We start from the raw sequence: 15,863 nt of genomic DNA, 5'->3' as shown, positions 1-15,863 counted from the left end.
ATGCTGTTAAACAGTAAAAAGGCCTTGTAGGTTGAGGGAACCTTTTCACTTTATTATTTTGACAGTGCAATGTACTGCAGTAGAATTCATCAGGTTTTCCTGGTTTTCTGTTACAAAGATTTGGAGGGTCTCAGTTAAATCATCTTATTTGTGGGCTAATTCCTAGGAAAACAGTATATTACTCTGGGTTTAAATTATCTTGCTGAGAACAAGTTTTAATCTTTTCATTTCGACTCTTTTTGACTCGTTTCGACTCTTTTGGATATATTGTACCCTATTCAGCAGTATGTTTTCAAAACATTACATATTTTCATTTGTATTTTATGAAGCATGTCAAATATTCCACAGTTCTTGCCCTTTATAAATCAGCAGGCAGAATTTATTTTCCTCACGTTTGTCAAATTGTTCCTTTGGAAATGCAAAGGAGTGTGGGTTTGGTTTGCTTTTTTAATAAGATCAGAACATGGCCTTTCTGATGGCCAACAGCATGGGCTGTTGACCTTAAACATTTGCAGAATATTTAGTATGTTGGGGCGCCGGCAGGTTAGTTTGTGGTGCCGAGCTGCCAGCTCCAGCAGCTGCGCTCCTGGGCGAAGGGGACACCAGATTTCTGGGCCTCAGGTTGACTTCAACTAGCAGGAGGCAGCTCTCTGCCCAGAGCAAACAGAGTATGTCCGTGTGACCACGTGTCTTGGAGCATTTGGGCTTCAAGAGCCATCCAACTCAAATATGGATGGTTTAACCCCTGTTTGGGGACACCAAAGGAGTTGCCGTGATGATGGTCATGCTCAGTTAGTCCAGGCATGATATAAATGGGAGCAGAACCCAGCTGAGGACAGCTATTTTTATGAGATAATCCCATATCCCATCATAGTTGTTCCAAATTTGAATTTTTCAATCTTCATTATTTCCTCAGAGGCTGGAGTGGTTTCCAGAAGGTGCTCATCACAAGTTTGTAACTTAAACCATCAGCAACTTTTCTCTAAATCCCCTCAACAAGGTGATCTGCTGTCCCCCTAAGGCTGCTCTCTCCAAGGACGTCTTTTTACCTGTCTTGCAGCTTTTCTCCTCCATTGCTTTACACAAATGACAGTCCATTTACAGCACATACATGATATAATCCATTTCCTTGATGCAAAATGACAAAGGCTAGAAAATTTTATTGACAGACCATGATTGAGCATAATTACAGTACAAGAATCAGCCTCCTCTATTTAATCAATTTTAATGTAAATGAATATACAGGTTCTCTATGGCACTACTCATATTATGAATATGTTTTCCCACCTCCATTTACAGTGGTTGAATTGTGTGGCTGGATTAAGTACTTTTCCTCTAATTGAGTGAACATCACATTTATTTTCATGCTGAAAGATATAGACATTTAGTTAAAACTTTTTCCCTTGTGTAAGATCTCAGCAAACTGTGAATGCAAACACCATTGCTCCTGCCAAAAGGGATGGTCTTCTCTGATACTTAGCTTTTTAAGTATGTTGTCATTGATGCCAATGGAACATGAGAGCGTTGACAACAAGTAATACTTTTAATATTCTGAGGTAGCGGCTTAGCTTCTGAAATTTTAAAAGCTTATAGAATTTACAGAGAATTGTCTTGTCCAGGAAATCTGTACTTACTTCTGCATCTCGTTTAGAAGAATGCAGAAGGACCTATCCCTACGAAGTATAAAGAAATGCAGGGTTATTTAGCCCGAAGAGTTTGTCGTCTGCAACAGTGAGTGAGAAAGGAACCATTCTCTATCTGAAAAGATAACGTATCTAATCCATATGTGTGATGCTGCTTAGATAAAAGCTTCTCAGACGAACTATCAAACCATTAACTACAAAGCTCCATTGTGGTCTGCTGTTACAACCGCAGTTTTGGTTGAACTTTCACGTTTTTTCCAAAGAACTCATGGTTTGGGTACGAGTCAAAAATTACATTTACTGTAATGGGACACTTGTTCCCTTATTTTTTATTTTGCAAGCTGCTGTTTTCAGCAAAATCACCAACCGCAAAGGTGAGGATTTCTGTATCAGCAATGTTAGGGAGCTGGAGGAGAAGATGGAAGCCTACCATTAACCGTGGCAAGCGCAGTTCCTTCCTCGTGTATCATGTCATTTGTTCATGAAAGAACATGAACATCCCCTCCGTAGACACTTCTGCAAACGTGTATTGTTGGTCTTAATAATAACGTTCCATTATTTTCTATCGCAGAGCTGTCAATAAGTCATTTTTTAAATGAATCGGGCCTTGCAAACTTGTACCAGCGAGATTGATTCCTGTGTGACATTTCTTTAGGAAATGAATTAAATCTTCGAGAGAAAAATGTGTGCACAGTGGCAAAGAGTGCTTTCGTAGAGAGGGTATTTATGATGAATAGAGGGAAGATGGAGTACACATGCTTCAAAGAACACATTCTTGTAATGATGTGCTCTACTAATATGATCTGAAGATGGTGAGATCAGGAGCTTTCAATGCAGAATGATTGCCATTTCCTTTGAAAGTATTATTTACTGTAAATTCCTAAGACATTTTTAGAAATACTTGGAGATCTTTCATGGCAATTTACATAAGTTCCTGGTTTTTATTCTCTCTGGTTTTTCTTCTGTATACATCAAAATAATTGGGCTTTCAGCAGTGCTTTTAACAGACAGGTGGATATGAATCCAAGGGTAATTTTTTTCTTTTTGCTGGCTCTCTTGAAGATGACCGAAGGAGGCTTCCCTTGCGTTATTACTTAGCTGGGAGTAGCTCTGTAATTCTGTCTAATATGCAAAGGAGAGTGAGTGCGTGGGTCCCTCGCCGGTTGTTAAATAGGTGCTTACATCTGGTCTGAATTTCCTTCGCATTTGTGTCTCCATCAAATTCACACAGCCTGATGGATCCTGACCTGGTGTTGTCAGGAAGGGTCTCAGGAAGAGAAGGAGAGGAAAATATTTCCCACTGACTCTTGTGTGATTTTCTTATTATACCTGCATTTCTCATGTATTTCATTTTAAAATTTTACACTTGAAAACATGTACATTTGTATTTCTGCCAAGGGAAGTCTTTGGTGCTGTTGTACTGAGGAAATGGGATGGCAAAACATCTGTTACAGAGCCTAGACGGCAGCAGCTTAGTGTGAAAATGTTGGGTTGACTTCCAAAGCTGTATTAGCACCAGTTAGACCAAAAAAATCCTGAAGAGCAATCTGAAATCTAGCCCCTTCTCCAATTTACATGAGTACAAATCTCAGGTTGTCTTCCTGTACTATATATAATGTATGTTTATCGATTTAATATTAGACATTTTCCTTCTTCTGTGTATTTCACTGTGGAAAGAAACACAAAGAAACATTGTTTTCCAGAACAATCCCGATAAGAGCATTAATCAAAGTATCAGCCTGTGGGCAGCATCAGCAGATTAATCACATCTATTTTCTTCCCCATACTTTAGCCATGGGTAAGGCAAATACATTCACTTACAAATAATGTTGTTCCTTAAGCAGCTGTTGGAACTATTTGTAAGTATATTAGCAGGCTTTGTCCCAGGTGCTCAGTTGGCTTCTGAAGCATTTGCTCTGCCCAGCAGCGTTTATGCTAAAGGACAATACCTGGAATAGCAGTTTGCTGTGACAGTGGGGAATTATTGCTCTAACAGACCGGTCGATTTAAATACACTACCCATAAATAAAACCTTTATTCTGGCATGTGAACTGGAATAAGTTTGGAAGGCTAAATCAACTGGATTTGCATTGGTAGGCTCTATTCATTCATCTTTCACAGAGCCCGTTGAAAAGGCTGTCTGTAAACTTCTGTTTTTTATTATGTTTTCTATTCATAATTTATTTTAGGAGAAGGACTAAGAGTGGGTTAATAAGAAAAAGCTCCATGCGGAGAAGGACAAATCCTTTACCCAGAGTTTGTTCCCATCTTTGCACTGGCCAACACAGCAGCTCATAAAGCAGCACAGAGAGCCCAGCTGGCGCCCATCCCAGCAAGATAAAAGTCAGACCCCAAACTGGATTCCTTCCAGCAGGTTCCTTTTCCTAGTTTGTTCTCAGAAAATAAAAGGAGGGCCTGCAAAGGGAGAAAGATCAGAGGAAAAGGTGGCTGGGAATGGGAAGCAAAGCAAATGCATGCGTTTGTGCTACTTTAACTTAACATCAAGCTGTAATTTTAGCTACCATGCCTGCCATATGACTGCTCACAGATATGTATTTCACTACATTCACATTTCCACACTGGAAATACAGACGGTATTCATGAGTCTGTAAGGACAAAGGCAAAGAGCAAAAGAAATTTATTTGGGAAAATGGCAGGAATCCAGTTCTAAGGCAGCTTGATGCTTTCAGGAAAACAGAAATGTGTTAATCTACTTCCAGGAATATTAAAAGCAGGACATTTCTCAGAAGGAGCTAAAGCCAAAATTTGCCACTGAAGACATTTATCTACGTGTTTAGCTGCCAGTTTTAGCCATCTCTGCCTTATTACAGTGGCTCATTTCTTATGGCTCCGTGGGAGTAAATTCTGCTTTTTAAGTACGCTTCAGTTTATTTCCAAGTCTGTTTATCAAAATTCTCACTTGTAGTCACAGGTGAAGTCCCTAAACTTTTTTTTTGCAGAACAAATAAACACTGTTGTGTTGGGAAGCCAGGGAGTCATTTGGCATGCTGGAAGTTCTGCAGAACTTCGAAATGTAATGCCAAAAAGTGTGTGTTTTTATAATGAATTTGTGGCATTTTTAATCTTATCCACTTGATGCAGGATCCATAATGCCAGTCACATCCCCCACAAAAGGAGATTTCCCCTTTTCCACTTCTTTCCCTTCCCAGAGGGAAGCAGGCTTTCCTGTCATGGATGAGTCACCATCCTCCCCCAAAACTCCTTCAAGACCTTTTACGGTCATACACCTACTAACATATTTCTTGTCCACATTCAAGACTATCACTTAGGATCAAGGAAAGCATTCAAGCCTCCTCCACACAATTTAGTCTGAACAGTCTTAATTGGCTTAATGGGTAAATTTGTCCATCTTCCTGTGTAGGTTGTGCCATAGTTGTACCACTCCAGCTAAGCTTGAAATCAGTATTTTAAGCCATTCCAGAGATTACATTTTAAACAAGATTTGATTGCCAAGCTTGCTGAATCCTAAGAAGATCGAGAAAAAAAAAAAAGGCACCCTTGCATTTCTAAGGAGCATCACAGGAGTACTGAAATCATTCCTCCCCTTCCAACCATTTAGTTCTCACCTGAAATGGCTCCTATTTGCAGGTCCAGGTTATTTTCCCTTTAGCTGAAGCCCTCAGCACGAGCATCTGGGCCTGAGCAGGCACGTCTGCCTCACAGGCAGCCTTTCCCCTTTCCTTGCCTTTTTTTCCCCACTCGGTCTTGTTGGTGCTTTGGGGAGATGATAATAATTGCTTCTACAAAGGCTTACAACGACCCCACAATAGCCTCTGTCAGCCCGGCTGCATTCAAAGCTTTCTCAGCCGCAGTTCCAAACCTGTCATTTCTTTTTTCTTTTTCTTTTTCTTTTTTTTTTTAACAAATTCTCCTCACACAGCCCATTTTTCTCCTTTCCAGAATGGCTCAGCTCCCGGGTTTTGTAATGCCACAGGATGATTTTGATCTCACTCGCTGCTTTTCTTTGATTGTTAAATATTTTAATAGTGCAAATACCGAGAAAGAAAAAATCAGGACGTTTTCAATAAGTCATAGCCTTGAGTACACAAAATTAAATCCTCCCTCTAAAGGACTTGAGAAATGCACAAGTGCATACCAAAGGCTGAGAAAAGAATTGACATTTCCTTAAATGATTCCTCAAAATAGGAGGAATTCTCCATTAATAATAGGAGAGTCTTTCAGCTCCGTTCCCCCCTTTTTTTGTATTTTTTTTTTTGAAGGTATTGATTCCTACAGCATCTCAGTGGCCAGGAGCTCATTAGTAGCTTCATCTCACCCTTCTCTTTAAGCCCTTAAATGAAGTTAGGTGGCTGTAAGAGGGACATGGCAGGCACAGGAGCCTTTTTGAGCCTGTTTTATCTACAGCCCTGTCTCACACTCACCCCAGTTCAGCTTTCTGCTTCTTAATCCCAGAGAAATTTGCTCTTTGCTTTAGCAACCCCTTAGCCAGCACCCAAAGCAAAATTACTCCTTGCATTGACTATTACATGTTGCCTTGGACGCTGGGTTACTGCTACACAGTTCCTGGCTGGATTTATGGATTTCTTGGTTTTGCAAGGTGCGTTTGTGCTGCGAGACTCCGCTTTCATGCCAGGGGATCGTTGCAGCCCACTGGGGAGCTCTTTCACAATTTGCACTTTCTTATTGGATTTCAATTAGTTTTCCCAACAATTTGCTGGAAGAATTCCCGCGAGACACCTTCAAATCCTCCTAGAGCCACGCTGTCCAACAACTCCTCGTTTTCTCTTCTGGGATTGCCTGTTTTCTCATTTAGAAGAATTTACCACATGACAACATTTTGCATTAATGAAGCCCTGGTGGCATCAAATGTGATAACGTTCAGTAGGGAATATAAGATGATAAATGTAGGGATACACATGGTATGAAATAAAAATCAACTGAGGCAAAAAAAAAAAGTTAATGAGGAAAATAGTTTCTGGTAGCGTACGCTGAGTCATGAGTATCTCTTCCTACATCCTGCTCAAGCATGGAGAAATTGGATTTATCTTCACTTTGTGAGGTCCCCAAGGAAGCAGGTAGACATGGTGGACAGCAGTAAAGCTGAAATAAATCTCCTCCGTTGCCTCTCATGCTGCTGTGTATGATGAAGCATTAACTTGGGCCACCAGGCAAAAGGGTGTCCTTCTGATAAATTTTTGAGTCCAAATTGCAGCTTTTAGACAATATCCTAAGGGACTATAGGGGCTCTGAGAAGGATACAGGGTAGCTTTTTCTGTGGCAAAGCAGATCAGTCAAGGATAGTCTCTGTGTTCATTAGCTCGTCAGAAATGTCATATAACAGGATACACATCAGCTACAAAAAAAACCATGACATCTTTGACATTTCTGTGCTTTGGTCCTAAAATCAGCACACGTAGTTTCTTCAAATAGCAGAAGTGATCATTACTGTAAGGTTGGATAGCCCGAACCTTTACCTTCCCAACAGGCACCTTTCAGTCCACCACAAGCTGTCGTTGAGATTTATTAGACACAAAAAGAATACTTTTTCCTACTAGAGCAAACAAAAATAGCAATTATTAACACATGATAAGCCTAATTCAGATAGGCGTATGTTCTTTCCTGCCATCAGTCTGCATTCCCTAATGGAAACTCCCTCTGAGTTAATTGCAGTGGAAGGCAGCGGATCAGGACAAGCCATGAGGAGAGGGATCCTGCAGTCCAACTCCTTATGCAAAATAATAATAATAATGTAAATGTGATTGTAAATGTTTTTGTGGTTTCTCTGCTGCTTTTAAGGACTGCTAAGAGAAAAATGCATTGCTCTCTGCTTGATGATTGCCCCACTTAAAACATACATGTGCAGGATTCAGGTGGGGATGAGAGTTACTGAGTTGTAGCATAAGGTAAGAAGCCAAATAATTGCAAACAAAACCAAAAAATGCTTCAAAAATTGATGCTAGTGTTTTTTGAAATTGTTCTATACAAGAAGTAACTAAGAGAGTAAATAAGCTCTATAAGAGAAGTAAATCTCATTATATGTACTGCATAAAATTTTCCCAAATTTCCCATGAACAGAAAATAAAACAAATTATGGAAGCGTTCACTTTTTGTGAAACAAAAATTTTTAAAAATATCGGGGAACTCATTAATTTTTGATTTCAACGATCTCAGAAAGATGCAGTAGTGTCAGAAGAACAGAAGTGTGTAAGAGAGGCAATTTTATCCTATGGACTCCCCAAGAATCCGTACATTCTTGGAAATTTCTTGTAAGAAATTGCATTGTATTCTTGTAAGAAATACAGCCTGTTTTTTGCTGTTCCCTTTCCTGTACAGAGCAGAGCCAGGTGAAGCCAGCTTGGCCTTCAAGGATGTTCCCATGCTGAGCTTTGGCAGTCAGGGAAGAGCAAATTTCCTCCTCAGTTCCTGCCTAAGAGGCTCATTGAGCGTTGTAAAACACCAATATGAATCCAGATGACCAGGCTCTCCACGTGTAATTGGTAAAAATACATTGCTGCTAGCAAGATGATAATAACAATAGTAGTGCTAATGCAACAAACGCATGCTGAATAGATGAGTGATGATAAAGAAGTCGATTGCTAAATAGCAGGTTGTGGCCACAGTTTCTGCATCTGCTTACACAGTTTGTTTAGTGGGAAATATGCCACTGAATGCAGTGTCCCTACAACCCTGTCCTAGGCAATGCAGACCCCTGTTCATCAGGTAGTACTAGCACGTCAGCAAGCTAGACATTAAAGCAGGGATGTACTGCCTTAGTACTAAGGTTGGTTTAGAATTAACTGCAGTTTATTCTATTTGTTTAGAATAAACTGCAATGTGAATTATAAGCTTTGTCTTGTTAGAGGTAGGTTTTTGCAATATTGTTTTGCTAGGCTAGAATAAAACTGGGGCGGGAGAGGCCATTCAGTATTGATTTATCCTTCTAGAAGTGAGTTCAATTTTATTGTTCACTTCTGGCACGGACACTCTGTTAAAAAATGAAATTATATGTTATACTGTAAATTTTCACCACTTATGTAGATAAATTAGTGTCTGCAGAGTTGGAAAACTCCATAAGGGAAGCATGGCCTGTACAAACTTGAGCCTTTGCAGCATGCTGATGGTTTTCCATTAGGTAAGATTAATGTTTTTTGTTGCGTGAAAAAAAGATATTTAGCAACATCACTTTCTGTTTGTTAGGAATAAATACCTGCTGGACCAATTGCTTTACCCTTGGGAATAAATGGGCACTTTCAGTGCTTGCTGTTAAATCATTTCTGCAGGATGGCCATAGCATCTGCAGCTTCTGATCTGGGGATGGCAGTTGGATCTGGGAACAAATATATCCTCCTCCTTTATACATCCTCGTCCTCTATTTTTCCCTTTTTAAAACATGCAGGAAACAAATTGAGGTCAAATCCTCTTGTCTTAAAGATAATATACAGCACAGAGAAAAAATTGTCTGCCTGCACGAGTGTCCTGCTCCCAGCAGGAGCTCCTGGAGTGGGTGTTGACTGGAGAAGGTGCAGTAGCTGGAGCAGAGCCATGGAGAGGTCCCTCCCTTGGGGTTTCTCTTCATCCCACTTTTTCTAATCATGTCAATACCCATATGGTTTGCAGCCTACGTATTCTGTCCTCATAGATCTTCAAATAGCAACAGAGACCCATTATCCTGTCTTTTCCTCCTACGACCCCATTCTTCTCATCTGAGAGCTGATACTTGAAACTTGTATTATTACTGGTACATTTGCACTGCATTTTTCATGCAGAAGGTTCTTAAAATGTTGTACAACTTAAACTGATGCAAATTTATATATGACAATCTTAGGTGTAGGACTCCTTGGAGCTATCCTTTCTAATTGTCCAATATGTAGCAGTCGGGCTGCATGACCAGAAATGAATCATTAAATGCTGTGATTCCCAGATGCCCAGCTGGAGGCTGGGCCTGACTTTGTGCGTGTTAAACATATGTACTTAATACCGAGTCGCTTTGAAGTGCCTCAAATAATGTATCCCTAACCAGACCACTTGAAAATGATTAGAAACTTCTGAAGGTGTTGATATAGGCTCCTATATCAACAAATAAAATGCAGTTCCATTAGGTAGACAGGCAGGCTCTTTTAAACTAGGCACAGTGGTATTAAAATAGATTTTAATACAAGAAATGGAAAGTAATACTTCTTCTACTTCAATATTTAAGAGAAAGCAAAATCAAGGGAATTAAATTACTTGAATTGAAATTTAATCAGAACCATGCATTAAATTCCTGCGGTCTTGTAAAGAAATGTATTATTCACTGCGTATTAAAAGAACAGGAGATCCTTGTTTTACTTGTAAAACAGGAGTAGCTTGTCTGGAGACAGATCCCAGTCCTGAGCGAGCACCCACACAGAGTATCTGCCCGTGGAGAGAAACATCTCAGGTACTTGCAAAAAAATATTCTAGTGTTCAAATAACGCTGGTGCTGGGACTTGCAGTTGAGTTGTGCTAATACCAAACTCCAGAAGTGACCTGCAAGGTTTGATGGCAGTTTTCAGACTATGAAAACAAGAGAAAAGTGAAGCCAAGAGCAAGTGCCATCCATGCTGCTCAAGCTGCTATGTTGAGGATGACGTGTGAAGCAGCCAAGAAGGGGGTCTTTGAGGGTCCATAGCATGGGACAGAGCTAAGCTTCCTAAAGATGCTGAGCACCACAGCAGCTATTTTATACATTTCAGTTCTGCACAGCAAAGCTCTGTGACTCACTCCTGAGCCCACTGAACTCGCTTGTTTTCTCCTGGCTGCTGTAATCAGCAGGCAAAGCACTGGTTGTACGTGCATTTTTGACTGGAGATGCGCCTGTCAAATACTCTGAGCATATGGATAAGCTGTCATGTAAGAGGAATTGGCTAAGCCACGCTCACTTGGCATGCCTTTCCTTTCCAAAAGTGACTTTCAAAGGACGAGACAGGTACTTGTCAGAAGGGAAGAAAGAAATCATCTACTTCTAATTTTGAAAGATGATATAATTGTGGGCAAATCCCTCCCCAGAAAATATTAGTGAAGACAGAGGATTAAGAAGGAGACGATTATGGTTGTTCATGTTCCTGTACCAATATGTAGACAAAACTGGTGTCTCATGGCAATTTAAGAGGGGAATTGCATCTCCCTTCCCATGCAGAAGGAACATCTCGCTCATTTACAGTCTGTATTTAGGTACCCAGCTCCCATTGAAATCCGTGCGTGATAGAAACCTCATTACTTCTCTAAATCTGTCCTAAATTCACAAAATATTCACGCCTGCCTCAAGGTAGCTGGTGCCTGAATGTTTATTACCTGTAAAATTAGTTTGCTTTCTCTCCTCTAGCCCCTTCAGACAGCGTCTCCTGCTTAGGGTTCGTTAGCGCCAGAATGGTTGGGCTTATTCTAGTGTTGCTGGTGCACTTTTAAGATCTGTTTTCTTCTTCACCTAGACTCCCTCTTGGTGGAATAGTGATTTTCGTATGTTTATTTTTAATGGGAAAATATATCAAATCCTTTTGGCATTGCAGCAGAATGGGAAAAATCTCTCCCTTTCTTTTCCTCCCTCAGTTCCAAATACACTAGAAGACTTAAAAAGCCCTGTGGTGTCTTACTTTTAACTTGAACGTTATTTCTGACCGAAAAAATGGATTGAAAAAATACTCACCACAGCTATAAGATAGCAACAAGTTCACTGCAGCATCAGAGCATGGAGTTTAACCTAGGAAGATGAGCGGTGAGACCTGATATTCAATAACTTGGTGGGAGGAATATTATAATGTGCAGTGAATTGAAGCAGACTTATTGTGTCTTACCCTGTGAAGGATGTCTGCCTCTACTGCATAAAATCTTGCTTTGTGTTCCCAGAAACAGCATTTAAAATGTACAGCGAGTACACAGCAGGAATAATAAAATAGCCTCAACACGTAATTTCAAGCAACAATTGATATAGAAACAAGAAGACTTTTTTTTTTTTCTAGCAGAAACTGGTGACTAGTGTAGCTTTTTACTTAAAATTGTTTACTTTAGCTGGACATTAACCTCTTGGCAGATTTCTGGAAAAATCAGATATCTGGCAGTAAAAATTCATAAAGATGAGAAGCAGGGACACTTTTACCTAGCTAGCAAGAAAGAGTTAACAGCCTTCAGACATGGCAAGAATCATTTGCAATAGAATTAGAGCAACATAAAGTCGAGGGTTTGGAAGGGACCTTTAGAGATCATCTAGTCCAACCGCCCTGCACACGCAGGGTCATGTAGAACATGTGGCACAGGGTTGGGTCCAAGCAGGTTTTGAATATCTACACAGCAGGAGACTCCACAACCTCTCTTGGCAGCCTGTTCCAGAGCTCTGTCACTCTCACTGTTGGTTTTTTTTGTCTTTAACTTCCTGTGGAACTTTTAGTGCTTCAGTTTGTGGCCATTTCCTCTAGTCCTATCTCTGGACACCCCTGAAAAGAGGCCGGCCCTCTCCTCTTCACTGCCTCCTTTGGGGTATTTATATACATTGATCACGTGCCCTCTCAGCCTTCTCTTTTCTAGGCTGAACAGGCCCAGCTCTCTTAGACTTTCCCCAGAAGCCCAGAACTGGACACAGTACTGCAGATGTGGCCTCACCAGTGCTGTGTATAGGAGGACTATCTCCTCTCTCAACCTGCTGGAGATGCTCTTCCTAATGCACCCCAGGATCCCATTGACCTTCTTGGCCACGAGGGCACACTGCTGCCTCACGGTCAACTTGTGGTCCACCATGACACCCAGCTGCTTCTCTGCAGAGCACGACAGTTTTCTTTTATATAAAGAAACATATATAGACAGATACATTTGCATAACTATAAATATATTGCCTATTATCGTGATAATAAGCCAATGTGGGTTATGGATTATTCCTAGTAAAGTACTCAAGTAGTAGGTCTAGGCAAGTCTTCCCTCCCCCATTTCCATCTATCTGACTGAGATTTTTATCTGAAATGCTAAAAGTCGAGCAGTCACATAACTCACCTGGGAACCTGCAGACCGACGTGGGAGTCGTTCCTTCCATCACAGATCATGTCAGCTGCTAAGGAGGTACTTGAATGTAACTTAAATTCATCACGACTTACATTTTCTTTTTAACCTGCATGCTTTCCCCTAACCTTTTCTTCCAATTCAAAGCTCTTAGTAGCAAGGACGTTGCAACCATGGATAAAAAATCTTTCTCCGACGGAGTATTTGGGGGGAGTTTTGCTGATGCTCTGGCTGAGTGGCTCTCTGTGTTCTTGCTGCAGCTTGCACGGACAAGGAGCTGCGGAGTCTCGCCTCGCGGCTAAAGGACTGGTTCGGCGCCCTGCACGAGGACGCCAACCGCGTCATCAAGCCAACGAGCTCGGAGACGGCGCAAGGCAGTAAGCACAGCCCGGGCTGCGCGTCGGGCACGGCGGGATGCTCCCCGCACCGCCACGCTGTGGGTGTCTGCAAGTGTAGGGTTGCACGGGGGACCAGATCCTGCAAAGAGCTCCTCTGGTTCCTATAGGAGCTGCAGACACATACATGTATATAGCTGTAAATATATTTCCTATTATTGTGACGATAACACAAACACAGGTTATGGATATGCTCTTTCCAGCTCCCACTGCCTTAAAACCAGCAGCGCAAGGCAGCGAGACCTTTGTATTCAGCAAGCAATTAGCTCAATCTGAAGGCCATGGAGGCCACATCTAAGTGAGTAAATAAAGCCACTCAGGGACCTGCCCCGAGCCTGAGGTTATGTGGTGTGACGTGGTTCGTGTCTGTACAGCTACACTCCATGACCAGGGTACAAAACAGGGCAACTGCATCTACATCTGCATCTACTGGGGATCAACCTCATGGCATCAGCCAAGACCAGGGCGTACAGGTACGGAGGAAATTAGGACAGTGCTGGAAAAGACTCACTTAGACTTTCTCTTGTGATTTCTATTCAACAAGCTGTATAAGAGGAAGATTAATGAAAATATACGTGCCCTAGCTACAGAGCTGGATTAGGTAAATGGTGCAGAAAGCTGGAATTGCACACACAGAGAAAAGGCAGGCTTATCTGTTGTGTTCCAGGTGTTTAATAACACCTTCTAAGCTTCCATTGATGCTTAAAAAAAAATAGTTTAGAGGACAGTTAMTCTCTGTGGGTTGAACCGATATGACTGATTTTGATGTCAGGGAGGGGAAGGACTCAGATGACAGCTCAAAGGAAGTTATGCTCACCAGAGAGCTGATACAAACTAATTTTCCATTCCTCTTTAAGAGTGTGTCCCAAAATACATAGACCTCTGCCTTGCAAAGTGGGATGTTCAACTTTTACCGCGGTGTGTGTCTTGCCTTCCCTTCACTGCCCTAGTTCCAACCTGGGTCCACACAACCAAACGTTAAAGGCTTCAATCAGCTGCTCCCTTTTCCTTCTCTTTTGATACCAGTGGCTGGTTTCTTTAGTTATTTAGCCACTTCCAATAGTGATTTATTTTCAACAAAGTCTTTGAAGCAGTATATCCCATTTTTCTCTTGAACAGCCCTCTGAAAAGAGTTTTCTTATCTTGCAAACGAAGCTGAGCAGTGGCACATAAAGGCAGCTGGGCATCCAGCTAATCAGGGCTTCAAGACGTGAATTCATTTCAGGCCTCCTCATAGGCAACTCTAGGGACAGAAAACATTGTCTGAAGTCCCTTGGGTCCTCAACCATATGTCAAGAAGATGTTCCCTGTGCTCCTCCTGAAGAGCTTAGTCAAAGGCCAAAGAGAGAATTGATTCCTCAAGGATTTTTTTTGTTGAACCAATTTCAGTGAGAAAAACATTTCTGGTAGTTCTTCAGTGTTTGCTCTGATTCACAGAGGAGCTGTTATCTCTTTTTAGCTTAGTTTGATTCCTGGCAGCTTTTGTATGAAAGGCTGCCTTGATGATCTTAAACACTTGATCTCAACAATGTTCATTTTTAGACTGTTGACTTAGTTTGGCACATATTCTTGTTTTCTTATGTGTCAGGGGAAAAAAAAGAAACTTTATGAATTAAGATGCTTAAATCTTTACTGCATGCCACAAAACTTAGGCTTGTTTTCCTTTTCAAGAGATTGCATCCCTACTCATGAATTAATCCGCATGTGCCAAGTTCTGCAGACCCGTTTCTTTCTCTGGAAACACACATTGAGTAAGAACAGCAGGATGTGGCTTCCTCTCACTTCAAACATTTGTGAGGATAAAAGACATCTTAAATGGGGCTCAAAATTCAAAGCAAAGTTCACAGACCCAAACTGAAAAAAAAAAATGCTTGTTTGAATCCCAGCAAGCAGGACACCTGCAGCTCTGAAAGCATGTGCTGACGAACCCATCGCTCCTGTTACTGCTCTGCGTGCATTCCCCTCCTCACCAGGCTCATCGCTTCATTAAACCAAACTGGTTTGGTTATGCCTGTAGTGTCTTAAAAAGCATATGCATCCTCAAAGTAATCCATTTGGGGTATGCCCCTGTGGCAGTAAAAGGGAACAGATGGTGGGAAGTGATGACTAAGATGCCTAAGACACATCAGCTGTCTGGAGAAGGTGTTCCAGCAGAGATTTTTCTATGCTACATTAAATTTTCAAGATGCTACTGTGAGTGTAAATAAGCTTTTTGAATGTATTAAGTTCACCCCCAGGTGAAGAAAAGAATTTCAAGGGTTTTTTTAAATCTCTTATGAAAGGAAAGAGAAGAGGGTAAGTCATTGGTGTTTCAGAACTCAGACCTACACTCTCTGCCAGACTCTAACAAAACACCATCAGCCAGGAACTGACTTCGCGGTCTTCGTACAACTGAGGCCACCTCAATAAATAAAATCAACATGAGCAACTCGGGCACAAGTTAGAAATAAGAAATAATGCTAATTGGGTACTAAAATCTGATGCAAATTTCTCCAAAGCCTGTCAATAATTCATAATGCTCCTGCATTGTATGTAGATGGTCTCTTTAACTGGAGTGGGACTTGTTTTCCTTTTCTAGCAATCTGTGCAATACAAAGGATCTTTTCTGCAGAAGATTTCTGCTCCTCCTCTTATTTTAAGCAATGGAGGAAATTGGGTTAATTATTCCCCTGTTGATTAAATTGTAGTATGCTTTAATAAAATAAATCTGACTCATATAAGTCAGCTCTTGAAGGGAGAGAAATAAATGTATGTGCCAGAAGGTCTCTGTATTTTAATTAGGAGTTTCTTTTTTTTTTTTAATTCCCTTTTAATTCATCAGAGGTGGAGCGTTTTAAGT

General features: G+C 41.1%; 1 protein-coding gene across 2 annotated transcripts in view; it reads left to right on the top strand.

Moving 5' to 3' along the window:
* Window positions 1-15,863, top strand: part of SPOCK1 (SPARC (osteonectin), cwcv and kazal like domains proteoglycan 1) — a 246,313-nt gene that overhangs the window by 217,779 nt on the left and 12,671 nt on the right. For both annotated transcript variants that reach the window (XM_026047477.1, XM_026047476.1), the window contains one exon: window positions 12,890-13,006. In XM_026047477.1, coding sequence (XP_025903262.1) covers window positions 12,890-13,006 — 117 coding nt within the window. The remainder of the gene's footprint in view (window positions 1-12,889; window positions 13,007-15,863) is intronic.

Source organism: Nothoprocta perdicaria, unplaced genomic scaffold (assembly GCF_003342845.1).
Source record: "Nothoprocta perdicaria isolate Ctin4 unplaced genomic scaffold, notPer1 scaffold_5, whole genome shotgun sequence".
NCBI classification, from domain to species: domain Eukaryota; kingdom Metazoa; phylum Chordata; class Aves; order Tinamiformes; family Tinamidae; genus Nothoprocta; species Nothoprocta perdicaria.
The sequence above is the reverse complement of the archived record's forward strand: the minus strand, read 5'-3'. Positions and strand labels throughout refer to the sequence as shown.